A 24,141-nucleotide genomic window follows, 5' to 3' on the forward strand; every position below is an offset into this window, starting at 1 on the left:
TTTGACATTACAGCAATTTGACAGAAAATGTGCAGAAAACAAAACATAACTTCATAAAATTGAAATTATACTGTTTTGGTTCAATTTAATCTATATTTAAAGGGGTGGGAGTTTTCAAAAGAGTTTTAGGGTCCTTTGGTACTTTGGTAGAACAGTTATGAATGAATTGATTATAGAAAAAAGCTCTTTAAGTGCAGAATGTGTAATGTTAAAGCGCAAAGCTCATTCTCTCCTGTTCCTGATCGTTTTGGCAACTTTCTGTTGGAAATATATCAGGTTGATCCTGATCTCTGCTTGTGGATGATAAATTTGCTTGTTGGCTTTCAATATTGGTAGATGTAGTTTGAATGAGGTTTGGATTATTCCTATTTTTTTTAACTCTGAAGCACCTTTCTTTTGAACGTAGATGTATTTTTGTGTTTTGTCCAGTTTATTTTTTTATTATTTATTATAATACCGAATTGCTTTACTTGCTAATATATTATTTGTTTTGATTATATTAAAAATTTGGGGTTATGTCATTAGGTTTGATATTCGGCAACTACAGGTTATATAATTATTATTATATTGTTGATATATTGTTGAGGGAACAATTATATAACTTGTAGTGTTATTGGTTACATAATGGTTCTTAATAACACCTTTAATTATATAGTGTATATCTTGCGTACCTTTCTAACACCTAATACCAGAAGTTATATAAAATAGATGTGAACACCTTTATAAAACCTTACTATGAAACCTTTAGTAACAAGAACCTCTAGTTTTATAAGGAAATTGATAAACAACATTTTAAGGTTACTATTAGTGATAAGTAACCAACGCTACACGTATATAAATCAAAACACTGTCAGATACCAATGAGATATTTATTAAACCTTTATATAACTATCCTTGAGAATATATAACCTAAAGGAACTTAAAATGTTACTTGGAGTAAAACGTTAAATGCCGAACGCTTATTTTGCTGCTTTTTCGGACTTCTTAAGAAAAAGTATTTAATTCGAAATGACACGTAGACACATCAAAATAATTTGTATCTGCAGAGTATTTAAATTGAAATAGCTTAATCTCTTGCAATCGAGTACGAGTCAGGTAAATAAATTTCGCGTACTCGGTGATCATCCTCTTCTGAGCATTAAACCAACTATTTACAACTTTAGAAGTAATTAGCCTTCTATTAGCTGTATAAATATTTTATAGGCATTTTTTTGTTGTTATTTATCGCTATAATTTCATACGCAAGAGCTCTCTAAAACGGCTTACACGTATGCTAAATTGCTAATGTACTCTATAATCTCTTGCAATAAGTATCAAAGTACACAGGTGTTTATATTCAGCGTAATGGCTAATAAACGGTGTCCAAGTTTTTATACGGTTCCACTGTTTTTTGTTCGGGTTTTTTATGTGGTGCAGCTTATACGCGTAAACTTCTTCTTGTTACTGTTGGTTGTTTTGTTTCGGGCTTTAGTAACCGTAACTCGGTGGTATTTAGAGTATCTGGTGTAAGCCCTAGGATTAATAAATAATCAGTAATAAATTCAGTGATTTGATATGCAATAATTATAGTAATTACTGCTATAGTTTTTTTCGTACATTTCTTGAAACCAATAGGAATTAAAACTACAGGGTGATCTCTCTGACAACTCTTACTGTATAAAACGAAGATATCCAAGATATAAAAAACAGAGCAATTTCAAGAAGACAGAGATGGTAGATGGTAGAATGTAGAATTTATGGGAGGAGGTTAATCACCGCCACCTCACAGATCTATGGACAAAAAGTAAAGTAAAGGTTTCAGTTAACGTCTCCTTTTTGCTGCCAGGGCTAATCTGGACGGAGCCTACTTTGTTTACGCGGAATTCGAACCGCGGTCCTCGGCCATATCATGGTCAATGGCCTACCGACTTGTCAAGTGTCTAAATCGACTCTTACTCACGAGATATCCGATCACATCGGGCCTCGAACCGGCGTGAATGAGCAGTGTGTGTCAATAGATTTTACACTTTTGCCTTTTTTGGACAACAGCACGATACAGAGTTTCGAACCGGTCACCCGTCCATCCACTAGTATCGCCTTACGTCGCTCAACTTCGGTGTTCTAATCGGAACGTAGCTAGGCCGTTGCCCTAGATCTATTGACAGAGTTGACATATAATATGTCATTCTATTCGAAATGTAATGGTATATAAACGATTTTTTGCACACGAGTTCGACAGTTTGTTGGCTCGAGCCGCAGGCAAGAGCCACAACAAGTCGAACAGCAAGTCGAACAGCAAAGCAAACAGCAAGTCGAACGAGTGTACAAAGAAGTTTTCGAACGAGTTTTTTACGCTATTTTTTCTACGACTACAAATTAGCAGCAGATTCACTCAGTTTTTGCCAGTTTTGTGAAATAATTTGCGATGTAATAATGGCACTTTTCTGACGGTTGCGTTGCGTTTGGCATTTCAGCTAAACATTGGAGGTTAAAAATGTTAAAATTGGCACATGTCGCGTGCAAAATGACACATGTCGTGCGCTAAATCCTTAGGACACAACAGTTTGCAAAACGCCAATTTCAGATCGAGTTTTCCGTGTGTCAAACTGCATTTTCTAGGCTAGTCGTAGAAAAAATCTGTTTTTTTGTCTGAAAAAATAAAAAAAAATAGGCGTGTGCCATTTTTGAGAAACACCCGGTATATAACGATAGTAACAGAAAAAATACATACTACATGGTATCCACAAACGCAAAAAATACTAATGCATATCGACATTATAAGCAATGTTTGCTATTTCCCGAGAATACACAACTGTAAATCTCAATGCAACTGAACATTCCAACCTGCTTATAATGCCCCATTTGCTACGCCAGACTCTTTGACACTAACAAAGTTCTGATTTCCTCCTAATTAGCACACCTTGCCCAACATATATCAGCGGCTAATTGTTACAGCTGGATGTATACAGGACGAATACCTCTTCCTTTTCTTTGTCTATTGGTATGCTTTACATCGTGTGCTTCATTTACTGTATTATCTTGCAAATTCTTAGTGGTTTTTATAAAATCAGCGTCGATTCATGAAGAATGTATAAATAACTTTATGCTGAGTCTCTCGGTTCTCTTATTTCAATAAAATTCCTCAGTTGGGTACAAAGAAAAAAGTTGAATTTTTCAGAAAAATAGAATTACAGGAAGGTTTTTACTTATAAGATTGGAAAGGACTTTCAGTTTTCAGATTCAGTTCTTTTCAGATTTTGTAGGGTATAAATAGTCTTTTTGTGAAAGCGTTTCGAAATTGACAGTTTTTGATATTTATTTGAGATTCAAAATGACATTCTTTTAGGGACTAGTATTAGTAAGGGTAAAAGGGGAGAAAATCGACGATGAATAAAATACGACAAACCAAATATCATGTTAAAGATACAAAAATTTATTACTTATGCGTTATTATTTGCTGCAGCATTTCATCGGACAAGTTTACACAAACCGGTCACCTTTCACTATGATCCAACTCACTTGTCTCGCGGCAGGCTTGCGTCAAAAAATGGATAGAAAATGTCTTGCTCTCGTCTCGCACTCGTCTTGCTCTTGCCTCGCTCTTGCCTCGCTCTTGTCTCGCTCTTGTCTTGCTCTCGTCTCGCACTCGACTCCTCAGGTCTGGACGCACCATTACAGGACCTTAACACCAATGTCTTTGTAAAGTTATCCTTAGACCTTTTCACAGACAAGAAATAGGGAATAATTATTATAGTGCGCCGGAGGTTACAGCACCACTGGATGGAAATATGTAAAAAAAGATTATTACACTGGATGATATCACTGTGATTGACAAAAGTGATAGCTGTGTAAATCCCGCTCAATACATTATTTCATAAAAATAACATAAAATATAGTTTCATTAATATTAATATCAAAAATGCCAATTTTTTTCTCTTTCTCATTTTATAAACTTATCCAATAATTTTGCAGTCACACTAAAGCCTTATTTACATCATTAAATTTTCCTATATCAAGACAGGTGAATTTATGACTTTCCACTGTAATAATATCAATTATAGTGAAAGTGTTTATATCAATCTAATTTGAATAATTTTTAATATGTTGAATTTCTAGTAGCGGATAATTTTTCAGCTATGCTTTTTGTTAATATTATAATTTGTAACTACCTGAAGCATCAGATGTAGGAGTATATTAATATATTAAAAAGAATTTAACGATTCTATTTATATAGATTTTCGGAGAAAATACATACCTACTTGAAAGAGCAGATTCGTCATCATCATCATCATTTTCAGCTTATTCAACCATTTCCAATTATGGTGTAGCCTCTATGCGGGCCCTGGTTATCCCTGTTAATTTCGTAATATCATGGTCCCATCTCAGGTTTGGTCTTTTTCTAAGTCTCTTAATTCCTTGTTGGTACCATGCTGTAGAATAATGTCTAAATAGAATAATCTGCTGTTATTATTAGTCATATATACCGATCTGGTCATCGTAACTGGGTGGTCTCGATTTTAACGTGTAAGACAGTGATGTAGACAGCTTAATAAAAATCAGATTTTGCATCAAAATTTCAAACCGCCCAAGCAGGCCTGTACGAAAAATGTTCCATCTAGGATTGGAACTTATTATGGATATACTATCTTTATTTCAGCAATTACATGAAAGTTTATAAAATAGGTTATTTTTTTCGCACGTTTTCCTACACACGTAAAAACCGGCAATACTGAATGCCGCTTTTTATTTTGTCTCTCTGTCTATCAACCGGTCATGAAAAGTTACATGAAAATTGAACTTATATTTGTTTAATACGAGCTTTTACGAGAAAAGAAATACAAAAAAAATTCATCATTTTGTGCACTTTGTTTTTCATACATTTTTCAGTTTAGAAGCTTACGGGACCCTAGAGCGAATAGGGGTGCTGGGTGGGGCTAAACATCTTTCGGAGGAATAACAATTCTTGTAGAATAGATAATATATCTTATAACTTTACGTAAATAGGGCTGATTCAAGACAAAAAATCATTGGATCATGCAGTTTTCTTTTATATTTTAATAATTAACTGTGATTTTGCAAAAATATTAGATTGGTTAGCATTTGGGTTGCTTTGGTTAGCTTTTCTTTGAGGAGGGTGTTAAGCTGTGGCGTTTATATATTAATAATTAACTGTGATTTTGCAAAAATATTATTAGATTTGTTAGGATTTGGGTTGCTTTGGTTAGCTTTTCTTTGTGGGGGTGTTAAGCTGTGGTTTTTATATTTTAATAATTAAATGTGATTTTGTAAAAGTATTATTAGATTTATTATTAGATTGGTTAGCATTTTAGACACTTTTAAATGATTTTTTTTGGTTCAAAAGCGCTTCATCCACGGATTTTTTTCTTTTAAACTGTTCTATAAGCATAGGACTTCCTGCCAAAAAAAAATTGCTAAATTCGTGGGTACTTATACTTTACAAGACCCGATAATATAATAAGGAACAAATGGAAAATGAAAATCAAGCATTTCCGCAGGAAGTTTTTTATTTTCCTGAGTTTGTAAACGCCCCTAAAAGGCAAAAATATATTTATCTGTTATATAACTGATTTGACCTATTCTAAAGTCTATTAAATTTCCTCAGAAAATGGATAGAGTTTATTTCCGCAGGAAAATTTTTATTTTCCTCAATTCGTGAATGCTTCTAACAGGCAAAAATATATTTATTTTTTCTATAACTGATTTCAGCTATTCTAAAGTCTAATAAATTTCCTTAGGAAATGAAAACAGCGTATTTCCGCAGGAAAATTTTTGTGTTTATATTGTTCAGAAAAATATTAAAAATAAAACGCAAAATATATTTCTTTTATAGCAGATTTCAGTTATTTTAATGTCCGAAATTTGGAAATTACGCATTTCCGCAGGAAAATTTGTGTTTTCCGTGGTTCACAGTAGCTTTTTAAAGACAATTTTTTTTCTAATAACTGATTTCAACTAAACGAAACCCCAGTATGCCTTCTTGATCACTAAAACCTTATATTCTTGCTTTATTCACAACAAAGTTTTGAAAAAAAAGGGGATTAAAAGTGCCGTGAGTTGCTTCAAGAAAAAGATGGCTAAAATAAAAATGCGAGGATACTCAAAAACAAGCCAATATGACTGGCTGGTACCGAATAAGCTGTGCTTTTCCTATAAACTTACATATCACTATAATTTAATTGTTTACTATTACTATTTTGAGCCTTCCAGAAAATTACAAAAATAAAAAATGAAGGATGTCTGCCTACTATTTTAAAAATACCCTGTTTATGTATATTAGAGTCGCCGATGTCTTCAAAATTAAATAAAACAAAATCTAAACCTAATCAAACGTCACTCACTCGCTACCATCTATTTATATATCTTCCTGTTACAATATTTTAAGCTCGTCTTTGCTCTAAAGACACAATACTTACATAAAAATTTTCGTTAGGCATAATAAACAAGTCACAGGCCCGGCCTGTATCACGAGTGATCTCTTCACATCACGCCAAATAAAAAGTGAGTCAAATGCAACAAGGCACGGGGAGAACTGCTAAAATAAATAAATTATCTAGTGAAAAATATCACGCACTTACAAGTAAAATTAGAGACGCGGGTTTATTTAAAATTTTCGTGTTTTTTTCTGCTCTATTAAAAGATATTAAGTGGTGTAAATCAAGTGTAGATTAAATAGGGATGGGAAGGGTATATCGATATAAGTATCGATTATCGATGTACAGGACTGTCTCTCGTTTTAGGCGGAGGTTACGTTATTTTTGAAAACACGGTAGATATCGAAACCAAGTAATTGAAAACAATTTTTTATTACATACAGCGCACCTCATTCGCCTCGATCGATTCTACGAAAACGGAAAGGTATAGAAACAAAATATTTTAGGGGTATGTGTGGGGAGGCAATGCGCACAATTTAAAATTGTTTTGAAATATACAGGGTGTTTCAGAACTAAGATCCATACGAAAGTTATATTTTTTCTTATGGAACACCCGGTATTTTATTTCATTTTTGGATTCTTGGGCCCAAAAAAGGCATTTATTATAAAGATTAAATATGACTGACACTAGAAAATTGCCATGATGACAATAGCCCTCTAGGTTGCCATTTTATTGAAACATTGTTCTTTATTCAAAATCTGAGCTAGATAGGTATAGGAAACCCTAAAATAGTTTGAAAGAGCATTTGATGCACCGCACGATATTATTTCTAATGAAACATAACACTAGATTCACAATTTAAGTAAAGGAACATCGATACCGGTGCCCCTCTCTAAGGGCGGATAACTTCACGTGCACGATTGTTATTTATCTTTGGTGTGTCAGAGGCGCGTAACGCTGATTGATAAATTCGTGTTTTCACAGATACGTCAACAGGTGCTCGTGTTTGACAGAAGGTGTCAACCGCGCGATTAGTTCACGTAGAGCCTTGGCTGGGATAAAGTATGTGTTTAAATTATTATTCTGGCGAGTGAAATCGGTATGTTTTTTTCTTGTTCGGGAAAATTTGTGGAATTTTTTAACATCTTGTAATACTGTTATGTATTCTAATAAATTATATATTATATGTGAATATTTATTTTAATTAGTATTTAAATTATTTATGAAGTATACCGGGTGATGCATCGTCGAGCGGGACATAGGAAATCCCATGTAAATTTTAATGGGGTCAATGAAAAGGGGACATTCAAAAGAATAACTTTAGATATTTTTGATTAGCCCGTTTACCAGTTATCGCCGATTTCTTTTTAAATATTTCTCCTTTCTTATGGTCCTGTATTTACTTATGAGCACCAGTCAAGGTAAAAGATAAATGTCAAATGAAGTTGTCATTTCAGAAATTTATCTATTTAGTGCTTTATTATTATTATTAAAAACTCATACCTACATCGAAAATATTAGCCATGAATTACACTACCGAAGAAAAAGTATTGATGATTAAATGGTATTATCAAGGAAATAGTTATCATCAGGTGTCGGACATGTTTGCTGCTCTGTATCCGAATAGACCGATACCTGGAAAATCTACAATCGCAAGGAATATCCAGAGATATGAGACCAAAGGTACCCTAATAAATAACTGCAGATGTGAAGCAAGGCAGGAACAAAGAGAAGATGCAAGAAATGATACCGACTTGGAAGTTTTATTGTGCGTGGAAGAGAACGATGGAAATATCAGCACAAAGAAACTTGAGGATGAAATAGGAATATATCACACTACAGCATTTCGAATTTTGAAACAACATAAATACTATTCCTTCAAATATGAAAAACACCAAGGGCTACGAGATGGGGACGAAATACGTCGGCAGGCGTTTTGTTTTGATATGATGGAAAGAGCAAACACGGATAAGGAATTTTTAAAAAACATCACTGACGAATGCACGTTTACCTTAAATAATGAACCCAATGTTCAAAATTATCGATATTGGAACAAAGAAAACCAACACAGGTTTGTCGAAACAAGGACGCAATATCCAGAGAAAGTAAATGTTTGGGCAGGGATATTCGGACACAATATTATCGGGCCATTATTTCTTACGCGAAATTTAAATGCAGAATATTATTTGGAACTACTCGAAAATCATATTTTACCTGCTTTACATGATGCCGCATAGTACCCTGGCTGTTCGGGAATATTTAGACAATAGTTTTAACGGAAACGTTATTGGCCTAAATCATACAGTAAATTGGCCAGCAAGGTCTCCTGATATTTCGCCAAATGACTTCTTTCTCTGGGGCCATTTAAAAAACAGGATATACAAGGATAAAAAATACACAAATCTAGACGAGTTAAAAATGCTATTTCAGTTTACCAACTAGCGAATGTAAGAAGATAATTTTATGATCGCCTGGGTTATTGTCTAGCAGTCGATGGAGGAATATTTGAACATCTTCTTAAATGCAGATAAAAAAAAATCGTGGGTGTTTGGGAAGGCTTGAAAGGAAACAATGTTTTTGCGACGTTTCGCGACTTTATTGTCGCTTCTTCAGGCACCAAAACATATATTAATCCACATTATGCCTACAAACATTCATGGCGACTCCAACCGCCAACACAAAGACACCTACAGACGAATCGAACAGAAACTTGACAGGTATTGTTTGGCCCGATATACACCGATGCTCGGTTTGTGTCGTACTGACCAGTACGACCAGTCAGTACGACACAAACCGAGCATCGGTGTATATCGGGCCAAACAATACCTGTCAAGTTTCTGTTCGATTCGTCTGTATGTGTCCGTATGTAACCGAAACAGTCAAAAACGACAGCCAAAACAAGCAAACGAACAGACAAAAAATCTGCCAGTTTAAAAATAGTCGATATACCCTTCGTCGATCGTAAAAAATGGAAACATCGGCCAGACTGGATGGATTTTTGATGGCGCGATCGGATCCAATCCAGAATTGAAGCGGCGAAGGCGATATGTTTATAAACATTTTCAGTTTAATGCTCGTAACGTGCGATATGCTAATGAGCTCATTTTGGACGAATTTAGGTGAAACGCATCAGTCAGTGGCGTAACTGATTCCGTATTACGGCTGGTTACTTATCTATACTAATATACAGGGTGTTTGAAAACAAATGCGAAAAACTTTAGGGGGTGATTCCTTGTTCAAAATGAAGGGTAGTTTGCTTTATAAACGTTGGATCAAAAGTCAACCATTAGGGAGATATCGCGGTACAAAAATGGCGGAAAAATAATGTTTTTATTTTTTATCTTGAAAACGAAAAGAGATAGACTAATGAAATTTTATGGAAGCATTACTGTTATGAAAACACACTTTCGGGTAATTTTTTTACTTTTTTAAAATGAGTGGAAGGGGTTGAAATAAACTACCCCTATCATTCTTGTTAACGAAATTTAAAGAAAAATCTTATCAAACACATGCAAATGCTTTAATTTGGATAGTTTAGTTTGTTTAGAAACTTTTTACCTCTTGTGTTTTTTTGATAAAACTCACCGATTGGAAATTAAAAATAAAATGTAAAGCATTACATGTCAGGACAAAAAACATTTTAGATTAAGAATCTAGTGATAATAACGATAATAATAATCATCTAGATAATAACGTATTGCAGTAGAGTAATGTCAAATAAAATAATATTAGGAACATCCTAAAAAGTAACAGCGGCCGACTAGATTTTTCCTAAAAAATTATAGCAGCCCACTAGATTCTTTATCAGAAAATGTTTTTGTCCTGACATGTAATGCTTTACATTTTATTTTTAATTTCAAATTGGTGAGTTTTATCAAAAAATACAAGAGATAAAAAAGTTTCTAAACAAACTAAACTATCCAAATTATTTTTTTTGCATGTGTTTGATAAGATTTTCTTTAAATTTCGTTAACAAGAATGATAGGGCTAGTTTATTTCAACCCCTTCCACTCATTTAAAAAAGTGAAAAATTACCAGAAAGTGTGTTTTCATAACAGTAATGCTTCAATAAAATTTTATTAGTCTATCTCTTTTCGTTTTCAAGATAAAAAATAAAAACATTATTTTTCCGCCATCTTTGTACCGCAATATCTCCCTAATGGTTGACTTTTGACCCAACGTTTATGAAGCAAACTACCATTTATTTTGAACAAGGAATCACCCCCTGAAGTTTTTCGCATTTGTTTTGAAACACCCTGTATAAAATCCTTAACTGACTGACTTACTGATTAATCACGATCCTGCTCAAACCACTCAACGTAAGAAACTCAGTTTTGGCATACAGGTTGATTCTAGGGTGTAGAGGTTCGATAAGAAGGTATTTTTCGAAATTCCAGTTCCAAGGGGGTGAAACCATGCACCCCTCAAATATTACAATATTTTTTATTTAAAAAACGGTCAAGTTTCCGAAAAAAAACGCTAAAAACACGTATATTTTATTTTGTTTTTTTACATATTTTTTTACATTTTTACATTTTTTAAAAACATATACAGGATGTTTCGAAAAAGCTGGTCATTGATTAATCACGATCCTGCTTAAAGCGCTTGACGTAAAAAACTGATTTTTGGAAAACGGATTGTAGCGTATATACCCGCGACATCGTTCGCGTCGAATTAATCATAATATGTAAGATAGTAATGGTGATGATAAAGCAAAGCAAGAATTTCCATTAACATACAAACTGGATAAAATTTTCTCACATTTATGTCAGCATGAGAAAAAACAATATGGCGATATCATTATATAACTTGGTAATATTTGAGGGGTAGTTTCATCTCGTGGAATTTGACTTTCGAAAAAGCCGTTTAAAAAAAAACACTAATTTATTCCACTGATTTCGAGGTTCTGAATGAAGCTTTATAATTCAAGAAAGGTTGACTCAATAGATCTATAAGGTCGCGGTGATTAACTCCCCCCCCCCCCCCCATAGAATCTGCAATTTAGCCATTTAACCAGCACTGAATTGCTACATTTATCTCACTGTGAAAATATCGTGATTTTTTACTTATCTTTTACAGTATCACAACCTGAGCAAATTTGGTAAATAAATATTAATAGAAAGTTCCAAAAACAAAGATACAGACAGAACAAAATCTGGTGTTTTCGATGCAGGATCTCTGGCCAATGGTCGGCGCGGTCCGTTCTTATTGGTGGCGAAATCCCAATCTATACTTGACACCTTCGAGAGGGGTCTTTGACAAAGTGCGTCCGACCCACGCCCACGACCGCCAACCCGCCGACCGGCCACTTATTTGTCGAACGATCGCGATAGGAACAGGCAACAGACAGCTGTTCTGACGTAGAAATAGCGCTGACCCAAAATGATGATGGTCATTGACCAAAAACAACCGAAAATTGGTGCAGCGGCTGGGTTTAAGATAGTTACAATATACACGCAGATGCAAAAAAACGCAACAGAAAAATTTTTAGTCAAATTTAAAGTGTTATATTTTTGTTATTTTTAGCCCTATTTTCATGATTGTATATAATTATATCACCTTTTATTCGTAAACTCAGTTTTTAATAAACTTTAGTATTTGGCATATTATACAGCGTTAATCGAGGAGTTGTTTTTTACCTTAACTTTAAAACATCCTGTGCATTGATTTCGTGTGTAAATTTTCCTAAAATATAATTTACGGTCAGAACCATGTTTCCTGAGCATTTTGTTTTTTGGATCATGTCAATACATGCCTTGGTTAATTTTTAATAGCTGAATGAGCTTGCCACCAACAATTTACAATTTTTTCAATTGGCACTTCTTTTTTGAAGTAATTTTTCAATATGACAATGCGCCATTGGAGATTATTGTGAACTATAAACCACTATGAACTGTTCATCTGTTCGACGTTTGGGAAATGCTTGTCAGGAAGGTTAGAGGTCGCAAAGCACTACTAGCTTCAATAAATGAACTTGACTTGGTCCTTAAAGTATGAGAAAACATATCGCAATATGCAGCCTCAACGACAGTATGAACGGACGTATTCGGGCAGTTATAACAGCCAAGAGAGGCAATACCTGTATTAGGTTATTTTTTACAATTTTTTTTCTGTTTGTATACTTGATTATTACATGATGTTTTCTTTAATATCGTTAGTTCTGTTATCATTATTAATGTTTATTAAAACCAGGACTGTGTCTTTAGCATTTAACGTTTATTTTTAATTTAGTATACAGTATCCAATGCAGCGTAATATGACGTTATGACAATAGTTGATTTGGTTCCATCATATCGCCACATTAATGTCATATTAAAAAACTACTTAAAAAAATAATGCGTTATTTGCTGATTTTTTGCAAACGTCACAAATAATTTCTTAAACAATTTCAAGCATTGCAAATAATATAAAAAGATTTAAAAGTAATACCTTGTAGATAATTATATATATATCGAGAAACTATGGTTACGCTCGTTGAATTTGACACTTTATGTTAGTTTAATACATAGGTTTAATAACATATTTTCGTACTTTTGTGCTTAAGCGTAAAAGTGCTTCATTTTTATGCCTAGGCGTTGAAATGATGTTTTTATATTGTCAATCACGTCGCAAAAATTAATACTTTTGTGACGTTTGAAAAAAAAATATACCTACGTAAAATATTACATTTTGAAAATAATTTGAAACGTTAAATATGTGAACAACATTCCTGATTCACATGCATGATCGTTTTATCTTTTCGATTAATCAAGAAATTATATAAACAACTATTCAATCGCGCAATCGAGATTGTTTTTTTCCTCATTAACGAGCCACCTTTCATCATTAAGCACAAACAGCGATCATTAGTGTCGTTAGATGGTGTCATCAAATTAATGATCGCTACTATATAACGGCCCACACGCCTTACCATTGTATGAAAATCCTAAGGTCACGTCCGTCACTGTTGTCGATAGTCATCAATAGATTTTCTAAATACCTTTTCATTATTTACCTATTCGGAAAAAATAAAAAAGTGCATCAATGATTATTTATTGTGCATCATATTATTTATGAATGATGACAATTGCAAATATTCTTAAATTAAAATACTCTTTTTTTATTCCTAGTAGTGATGGGAATCCGGAAACCGGTGCCACATGAGTCACATCACTAATTCCTAGGCATAGATCAACAAGATCATCAAAAATCATCAATAAATAATTATACTTCCTAACACGGTTAGAATAATTAAATAAAGTTTTTGTGATAAAACATCAAAAATAGACACAAAAAAGTAAACAAAAAATCAAAAACAAACAACAGACACATTAAGAAAAATAGTAAGTACTCAGTGATTAGGAGTCCTGGTCCTGGTGTTTCTCCATTTTCCCTACAGAATCTACATTTACCGTGACAATCCGAAGATTCTTTCTTACTTAAATCAAGGAAAATCTTTGATTTTTCTCTATCATCTTCCGTTTTACCTGACGTGCAAAACTGGCAAGTAAAACGTGATGTGTAGACGTGGCTTTACATCATAAAACTGAATTATGTAACAGATATCGGAAGTTAGAATAAATAATGTTTTCGATGCCGTAAATTGTGTGCATTACGTTTGGAAACATTATAGTGCAAAGGCCATTAAATCGGTTTATGTAATAGTATCATTATGCGGCCGTGTAACATTTGAAACACTTTGAAACCATTACGGGAGATTTATGAGGAAAAGTACTATACTCGTACTAATACGAAATAAAAGCTAAAAATATGTTCTAGATGAAGCCATATTGTTTCATGTTTTTAATATGTGATGGTACAGACTGTTCGTACCATTTTGGTTGCAAATGAGGTTGCAAATGGTTGCAAATTGTTGTCCCTATTCATAATCATAATGTCTTGAGCTATCACAAAATATAAGTGATCCCTAGAATGTAGAATGAGTACATGTTTAGGAGGGGTGCTAATCACCGCGACTTTATAGATTTATTCCCCTTTCTTGAGTTATAACGAGTTATAACTCATCATACTGTCTTAGGGCTTTAAGAAAAGCCAGTATCTGAGACGGCTCCACAGAGGCCAGCTCTCTATCCTCGACATCAGACGTATCAAAGTTCATAGCACGAATGGTCGTCGTCTCGGTGCACTCAGTGATAGGGTGTTTTGGTGTTTCCCCATTTTCCCCACAGAATCTGCATTCGCTGTTGTTTCTCAGCTTCAGCCTACTGAGGTGTTCGTTGAGGAGACAGTGTCCTGTTAGAAACCCCGTGACCATCCGAAGATTGTTTTTACTTAAATCAAGGAAAACCATTGATTTTTCTCGGTCGTAAGTTCTGAGGAACTTTTTCCAAGTTACGGATGGAGTCTTCCAGATTCTTCAGTTCCGCTTTCAGTTGGTTCCCGTTTGGAAAACAGAACGGTTCTGGTCCAGTTAGTGGAGTGTTCGCTCCTTTCCTAGCTAGATCATTTGCTTTTTCATTGCCTTCTATCCCTTGGTGACCAGGCACCCAGAGGGGGTATAGGGTATAATAAAATACCTCTCTTATCCAAATTGAAATAAATACTAAAGATACACATAAGCTTACAGGTTAAAGTACAGTTTTTTTTTCTTTTTGTTGTACTGAAAAACGGGAAATGAACTACGAAGAGAATTAATAACAGGGAACTGTCATTAATGTCATTGCAAGTTTCGCCCGATCATACTTTACCGTCTTACAAGTTCTAGTGGGGCTTTCGGCTAAGTTTTCAAATAATTTAGTGGTAGTGTTTGCTCTCGAGAGAAGAGAGAGCCATATAAACCGGGAAATACAGTTAATCAAAGAGGAGGAACGCGCACATATACATCTGAAACGTTTCACTATATTTACTTTGGCTTTGCGTTTGACTTACGAACTGGTTCTTATTTAAACAGAGCGTATATACGCCGGCAATATTTAAGATATCGTTATAGAGAAACGAACACACACATGAAAATTCCTATTAAAATGGATTTTATTAATGCGGTCGAATTGCAGAGAGAAAGATATACAGAGTGTCTCGTCTTCTCTTACAGAATTAAGATCATCATAGCTTAGAATTAAGATCATCAATAGACTAGTTTATTTTGATAGGGATCACTTCAACTCCCAGTGGATGACATACCAAGAATTTACAACTTTGAGAAACACCTCACTGTAGTATTGAGTAATAAAAAGGATTGGGAAGAAACTGCTGATGCTTCCAAAACCAAAACAGGGACAGGGATAGGAGTATTTGGGCCGAAAACTAAATACTCCGAACCAATGGGCACCTACCCCAGTATCCTTGAGGCAGAAATTTACGCTATCGAAAGATGCGTACAAGTTATCTTAGATAGGAACTATCGAAAACAGGAAATTGTCATCCTATCCGATAGTCATGCAGCACTTAACGCTATCAACTCAGTAACCATCAATTCGAAGTTGGCCAGTATAATTTTTCATGCTCCTTTTGATGCTACAACTAGCTTGGTTCTATTTCTATTCGATGGTACAGAAATCCAGTGACAATACAGCAAATTTCCTTTTTTGTCAAATTTAATGCTCTAATGAAAAATCACATATTTCCAGTTATTTTTATTTTGCAGACACAACTACAAAACTGCACAAGAACAAGTGTAAAGTTAAGTTATTTTCGCGATAGCGTGTGCTAGTTAAGTAGTTAAGAAGACATGTTTGTGATACATAAGAACTTAGTTCGGGATCGCCCGATTCTGCTTGATTCGCGATAGCATGTGATAGATATGGGAATGCGGGCCGGGTTCCCCGATGGCCCGGGCCCGTGTGCTTCGCACACACGGCACATCGATAGTTACGCCACTGATTTAGCTTATAAAACAATAAATTTTTGATTTCTAACCACATTTTTTCTTGGCGTATCATAATCAAAGGCCAAAATAACATTCCTCGCAAATTTTGAAGTATAATTAATGGAAAAATTAAAAGTTTGTTAACTTTTTCCACTAATTGAAAATTCCTACCACTAATTTTCACGTTCTGAATGCTTACAATCAAATTAGAGGAACAAACTTCTACGCTAATTGAAACTACTAATTTTTTCCACTAATTGCGAGGTTCCGAATGTCTCTATGGATACAACAGACTACCGCAAGCTGTTGCTAGGATATTTTATTAATTTTAATTGTGTTTTTTTAGACATTGCGAATGATCGTAAACTAAAAAGTATAAAGTGTAATTGAAAATTGAACCCACCAATTTATTCCACTAATTGGGAGGTTCTGAATGAAGCTTAAGTCATCATACAGTCTCAGGACTTTGACTAAAGCCAGTATCTGAGATAGTTTTACAGAGGCTAGTTCTTCATTTCCAATATCAGTCGTACCAAAGTTTATGAGACAAATATGGTTGTCATCTAGGCGCACTCAGTGATGTTGAATTGTGTGTTCTGGTGTTTCCCCATTTTCCCCACAGAATCTGCATTCGCCGTTGTTTCTTAGCTTCAATCTATTGAGGTGTTCATTGAAGAGACAGTGTCCAGTCAGAAATAATAATAACACTTAATACAAAATTAATAAAAACTGAAATAAATCTCGATTTTTTGCAATTGGAAATAAACACAATTTTTTATTATAAACTTGATTAACACGTTTTGACTGACGGTTTGTTGTTTCAGGGCCTCCAGTGTCGATCTAGTTCTCAATATCAAGCAAATGTGCAAACCAGCGAAACGGTCTTCGTCGAGAATAGCGAAGATTTGCAACAACAGGCCCGGACTCCTGGAACAAATGGCCATAGGCGTCAACTTGGCACTCACCCAGTGCCAGTACCAGTTCAGGTACAGGAGGTGGAACTGTACCAACTCGAGTAGAAGCATCAAGAAAGTCATGTCTAAAGGTAAACATTTTTGAAATGATAATAGATATACCTACTGATTTGGTCATCGAAACTGTGTGGTCTAGATTTTAACGTGTAAGTCAGTGATGTAGTGATGCAGCTTAGTGGAAAATCAAATGTATTAAAAAAGAGATAAAAGCTGAGTTGATACATTTCTTTTATGCGGTATTGCCGGATTTTGCATCAAAATTTCAAACCGCACACATAGGCGTTTATGATAAATGTTGCAGCTAGGGTTGGAACTTTATCTTTCACAATTAGTTACTCATTTTACTACAGCTGTAATAGATTATATTTAGCTTAGATATATTATCTTCATGTCAGTAGGATACATGAAAGTTTTTAAAATAGTTTATTTATGTCTACCTTTGAATAAGAAGACTTAGGAAGGAGCATATCAAAAATCTTAGGTCCACCGCGATGGGCCTCAAATATGGCTGACTTAAATTCCGGTTTATCAATGCCGTTCTAATTGTATTTATAGCATTATGCTCCTTCCTCAAAAATGTCCACAGATATTTTCCTACAAACGTCTTCTACGTTTGTCTCTCTGTTTGTCAACCGGTCATTTATATTTATCTGTCACATGCATTATAATACAGACCCCGCAGATGAAGTGACTAGGGCTAGTATACCATAGGGTTGAAAAAAAGACGGAGTCAGAGTTGACTTAAAAGACGGAGTCAGAGTTGACTTGGAAATGAAGTTCGCTGTTATTTTATATGGAGAATTTTATATTATCCATTGATTACCAATTCCAAACCAGCTTGACACTTTATTATGTTTCGATTATATGGTACTCGTATATGATCATTTCATAAAATTATATCAACTAACGACCTCATTAGTGATCAACGAGACTGGTCTTCGTCTTGCGGTCTTGTAAGCCGAAAGTACCAACAAAAATTATTAATATCTGTTAATGATGCGGTAGTCAAATTAACGGATACTGGAAGTACAATTTACTCAAGACTGAGAAGGATTAGCGTTCCAAATCTGACAAAACGATTCCCCGAAGGACAGTGAGAGTGGCCATTGGACAACTCCACTTGCTTTAAAACCATATTACATCAGACGTAGCTCAGACAAAGAAACAACGTAATATCCAAGAGAGGTTGAATTAAGTGTATTATGCAGTGCTATATACCAACTTTATTAATATAAATGCAACACTTTTGAAACACTTAACAACAATATAGCTTAAGTAAATTTAAAGAATGCCTAGAGAAGCTGAACAAATTAGGCAAACAAAATAAAGTCCTCCTATTCTGGGTGCCAGACTACCAAGTCATAGGAGGTAATGAAAAAGCAAACGATATAGCTAGAAAAGGAAACGCGAACACTCCACTAACTGAACCAGAACCGTTCTGCTTCCCAAGTGGAAAACAAACTTAAAACGGAACTCAAGAATCTGGAAGACTCCATCCGTAACCTGGAATCACTATCACTCATCACTGACTGCGCTGAGGCAACAATCACTCGTGCCATAAACTTGATGCGACCGATTGTAAAACCGTCTCAGATACTGCATTTTGCCAAAGCCTTGAGACTGTATGACGAGTTATAACTCAAGAAAGGGGGGCACAATATACCAATCTTCTTTGTTTTAAATGCAACATTTAACACTTAACAACAATATAACAACAATTTCGTAATAATTCATCGCAAAAACATTAATTCCAACGGACAGTTAAAAAAATAGCGACGTATATCTCGGCCGCGCCGCTCGGTTCGCAGGCGATACCATCTCGGAAATCATATTTAATACCGCTCTTCAGAATTCAAGTGGCACCTCAACAACTTTATTTTCACCGTAATATCTCTGAAAAGCTTAATAACTGCCCGAATCCGGAGATATCTTTCTCTCTCGGTGTGCCGCGCGGTGACATGCGAACATTATCTCGCAGCATCTGCTACCTGCCGAGCTCGCGGCTCTTATCTGGGCCTTCGATCTCCGACCAGCCGAAGAAGAGAGTTAAGGCGATTCGGTCTTGTCATTTGGCTTAGATCTATCTACAGGTCGGTAAATGAATCCTAATGTAGTGATATTGCTGTGAACTCAGTCGTTTGAAATTAAATGAAATATTTCTAATACTAATTAATTATTTAGGAAATCGTTCTTATATTGTCCTCTCCTACTCTGGGTGCCAGCCCACGAATGAATAGAAGACAATGAAAAAGCAAACTCTCCACTAACTGGTCCATTCAGCTTCCCAAGTGGAAACCAACTTAAAAAACAACTCAAGAACTTGGAAGACTCCATCCTTAACCTGGAACACATACCTATTACATACTGCCATTACTCGCTGACGAGTATTTGACACGCATCAGAAGATGGTTACTTACGCAAGGCATTTTTTACCTTTCTTTCATGAGCTTTTCTATGACTGAAAAGCCCGATACGTGATGTTATCTCTCTTCCGCATTCCGGACATTCAAAAATATCGTAGCTTTGTTCCTTCTTTACTTTTTGGTTGTCGCTGTTTAAAATTCTTCTCCATTGCTGTCTATGTGCGCTGCTTCCCACACATTCTGCATGTTGATTTTGATTTCTGTTGTTGTGATTTTAGTGTTATCGATGTTCAGCTTAAGGCACAAAGCCTCGTATGCCCAGTATGTGTTCAACATTTTTAGTAATTGCTGTAGCGTTTTTGAAACTAGAGCGCAAAGTCATCAGCGTATTGAAGTTCTGTGTTGCATTTTGTACATGGTTTTGCCCTGAGCCTTAACCTGGAATGACAATCATTCAACGATCTAAGACACTCAAAGAAATTTCTCGAAGTTTTTTCTTGATTTAAGTAAGTAAAAACAATTTCGGGTTGTCACAGGGTTTTTGACAGGACACTGTGTCCTCAATGAATACCTCAGTAAGTTGAAGTTAAGAAACAACGATGAATACAGATTCTGTGGGAAAAATTGGGAAACACCGGAACAATTCATCACTGAGTGCACCCAGACAACAACTATTAGCAACTTTGGTACGTCTGATATCGCAGATGGAGAACTAACCTCTGTAAAACCGTCTCAGATACTGGCTTTCGTCAAAGACCTGAGACTCTATGATGAGTTATAACTGAAGAAAGGGGGGCACAATAAGCTCGTGGTGATTAACTTCTCCCTCTCATACTTTCTTTTTATCTATCTAAAAATAATTAAAATAGCAGAGAAGATATCAACTTCTTTAAACGCAAATGAACCATGCCATCAGCTTGCTTCGAAGTTTGCTTTTTCAGAGATCACAAAGACGACATTTTTTTCTAATCGTATGCTAACTAAAACTATCGAACTTAAATAATAATCTTAAGAGAATATTAAGCTACAAATTGCAAGGTTCGATAAATTGATTTATCCGTTTTTTCTGTTTCAGACACAAGAGAAACTGGTTTCGTAAACGCTATAATCGCCGCCGGCATCACTTATCAGGTGACCAGGGCATGTACAAAAGGTGAACAAATTGGCTGTTCGTGCAACAAAAGGAAAAAGTGAGTATGGCTTCTCGGGAGGAACGCCGCAATTAGGTATCTCTCGGCTCGACAAAATTTCACTTTCTCATATTTCACCTTTTTTTATTAATTGAGAGTTAAAAAAGATCCAGTAAAATAAATTAGTAAATAAATCTGCAATATTCAAGTAAAATTATGTGAAATTTTTTTAGTAGATTTTTTTTTAATTTTATTGTATATTTAAAAAAAATAGAGCTGCAGGTTCAACTGATTTTTTTATTATTTTCATTGTTTACTAAATTAATGCAACGTTGCATTCTTTCATTAATTATAGTCTTAGCAATACTTAATAAAAATTTGACTAAGATTGTATTCAGTTGCAAAACCAGGCGAACCAGACCGGTAAACTATGGTAAAGAGCTGTTCCTAAAAAACATCGGTTTGATACGGAAAGGTTTGTTAAAACACTGGAAACGTCAAATGTTGACGTTTTCTAAATTTCAATAAAATTTATCTTTTATGCATTTTTAATGTACCTATTCTCTGCTTTTACGTTTGCTTCTTCTCTTCAATGGAGTTTAATATTGAAAAGTACCTATATAATAAACTGTTAAACTTGTTAGACAGCTCAAGTGAAGATTTGCAGGTCCAATATTAAAACAGATCAATAATAAATAAACAAATCTAATCAAGTCTTGTTTTTCATGTTTTCTTTAAATGTTCCTGACTTTAAGAAACAATGGCTGCATGATAAGTTTAAATGGTCCTAAAAAGTCATTCTATTTAGTTAATGATATTTATTTACCCTTACTGCCTACCTCCATTGCTTTTGGATGTAAATACAAAATATTATTACAAATTTTAGAAATTAAATGAGAATTTCACTCGAACTTCCAATATTTACTTGATTTCTGTCACATAAATGACATTGATTGACAAACAAAACCAAAAAAACCAGCCTTCTTGCGCTGGCTAGTTGTTAAACTCTTTCATCTGGTTGTCAAGTGACTGAGAGAGTTCGACAATATATGACGTAACGTTGAATGATGGCTGAACATTCTATACAATAAATCCACAAAAAATCGAATTAAATTCAAATATGTCAAATGAATTGTCAAACGAAACTGTCAAGAAATGGCATTTGATGACGACGAATGCCTCTCTAATGCATGAATATAAAAATATCATTACAATCCATCCTTAGTATTTTTATTCATAATATTACTAGAACTAAAATGATAATAAGTATCTAGATGATAGGATATAGTATCGAAATTAAAGTTGAATATTTTTTATTGTTTCAGAAAAAATAAGAAGAAAAAACCGACAGAAGTATCGCCAGAAACCGACTTTAAATGGGACGGATGCGCTGAAAATATCGATTTTGGCATTAAGAGGTCCAAGGATTTTTTGGAGGGTCGACACAAGAAAAAAAGAAGCGACATGAACACTTTGGTTAAGTCACACAACTATGTAGCAGGTCGACTAGTAAGCATTTTATATATTTTTTGTTATATTTTTTAGTTTACAAACTTTACAAAATTTAATATACATTTAACACAGAATAAAAAGATCCAGGAAGTAACGTTTATTATCTATTTTTGTTATTAAGTAATTATAGTAACTTTATTTAACTATTTTTAATGAAATGTGCCTCACGTTGGGCACCAAAAATAAGTGTAACGTTTTTTTGTTATATCCTACGTCTGTTCTCCGGCAAAAAGTGGACGTTAATAGGGTTTAACAATAAAAAATGTTACAACTCTATTGAAACATCTAAGTCAAATTAACATAACCTAATTATTTTTGACAAGTAGTAAATAAATGCAAAAATGCAAGAACAAAAACGTAATTACAAGAAATATAGTGGTTTAAGCTTCATTCAGAACCTCGCAATTAGTGGAATAAATTAGTGGTTTCAATTACACTTTATACTTTTTAGTTTACGATCATTCACTATATTTAAAAAAAACAATTAAAATTAATAGAATATCCTAGCAACAACTTGCTTTAGTCATTTGTATCCACAGAGAAAGCCTAATATTTAGCTTATAAAACAATCAACTTTTGATTTCTAACCACAAGTTCTCTTGACGGAAGATAATCAAAGGCCAAAATGACATTTCTCGCAAATTTTGAAGTATAATTAGTTTAAAAGTTAAAAGTTTGATAACTTTTTCTACTGATTAAAAATGTCTACCACTAATTTTGATGTTCTGAACAAACTTCTACGGTAATTGAAACCACTAATTTATTCCACTAATTTCGAGTTTTTCAATGAGGCTTTATAGTATATTTTTGAATGAATATTCAACCTAAAAACGTATTGTCTTTGATTTCAGGCGATAAAGAACTACATGCGCAAAGAATGCAAATGCCACGGCCTCTCCGGATCCTGCGCACTGAGAACCTGCATCCGAAAAATGCCAGCCTTCAGGGAGGTAGGCGATCGACTTAAAGAACGTTTCGACGGCGCAGCCAAGGTCATCCCAGGCAACGACGGGCAAAGTTTCATCCCCGAGGGCGATACCATCAAACCCCCCACTCGTTTCGACCTGGTTTACTCAGAGGAATCCCCCAGTTTCTGCCTACCCGACAGTAGCGTGGGTAGTTTTGGAACACAGGGAAGAGAATGTAATGAGACATCTCCCGGGGAAGAAGGATGTGGGATCCTGTGCTGTGGTCGAGGTTTTCAAGTGCAAACCAAGGAGGTGGAGCACAGCTGCAACTGCGAGTTTGTCTACTGCTGCAACGTCACGTGCCAAGTGTGCAACGAGACGGTCAAGGTGGCCACCTGTCAGTGAGATCTTTTTGTGATGAAGGATTTTATATTTGTCTGTATATAGCTGTGTAATTATTTGTGTTGTCGATATATATGTGATCTTCTTTTTTTGGTTACTAATAAAAGCTTGTAAATATTGTATTAAAATTATTGTAGTTTTATTTAACTTGTCCTTAAGGTTCTGACTTCAAAAAGGTTTTGAAGCACCCAAAAAAGATTAAATGAATCATATTATATGATCAAGAAGAATATAAAATTTCATCAGTAATTATTTTTACCATGCCAAACATATTTGATGCAGAAGACGTAATGAGAAAATAAATATTTTGAAATTATTTGTTTGTAGTTTTATTTTCCTTTATATTTTACCGCATCAAACCACATAAGGTGTAAAAAAATTCCAAGTCTAGCAACGCACTTCTCACAAAAACTTGTGAGAGCTGATGTAAAACCAAGTCAGGTATTTTAGTGTCTATAGAAACAAATATTCAACAACTTTGTCATAAATTGTAATCTAGCCAATTAATTATTTAATATTTATAGTGAATGTATCAAAATAAGACATTTTTATTTCTATAATAATTATAATGACTTGGCAATTGTACCGTCAACATATTCTACTAATACAATACATTATTCTTAAGTGCACTGTTTAAATTTACTTAGTAATCGAAATAGAAGACAGTTAACGTGT

At 34.5% G+C, this 24,141-nt stretch overlaps 1 protein-coding gene across 1 annotated transcript in view; it reads left to right on the forward strand.

Annotated features, from left to right (window-relative positions):
• LOC115886424 (protein Wnt-6) overlaps positions 1-23,589 on the forward strand; it is a 47,166-nt gene extending 23,577 nt beyond the window's left edge. Inside the window, exons 2-5 of the mRNA XM_030905559.1 lie at positions 17,002-17,222; positions 20,590-20,704; positions 21,970-22,153; positions 23,008-23,589. Of these exons, the coding sequence (XP_030761419.1) occupies positions 17,002-17,222; positions 20,590-20,704; positions 21,970-22,153; positions 23,008-23,469 (982 nt within the window). The 3' untranslated portion in view covers positions 23,470-23,589. The remainder of the gene's footprint in view (positions 1-17,001; positions 17,223-20,589; positions 20,705-21,969; positions 22,154-23,007) is intronic.
• The last annotated feature ends 552 nt before the right edge of the window (positions 23,590-24,141 follow it).

Source organism: Sitophilus oryzae, unplaced genomic scaffold, assembly GCF_002938485.1.
Source record: "Sitophilus oryzae breed Bouriz unplaced genomic scaffold, Soryzae_2.0 scaffold_488_pilon_pilon, whole genome shotgun sequence".
In the NCBI taxonomy this organism is placed as follows: Eukaryota; Metazoa; Arthropoda; class Insecta; order Coleoptera; family Curculionidae; genus Sitophilus; species Sitophilus oryzae.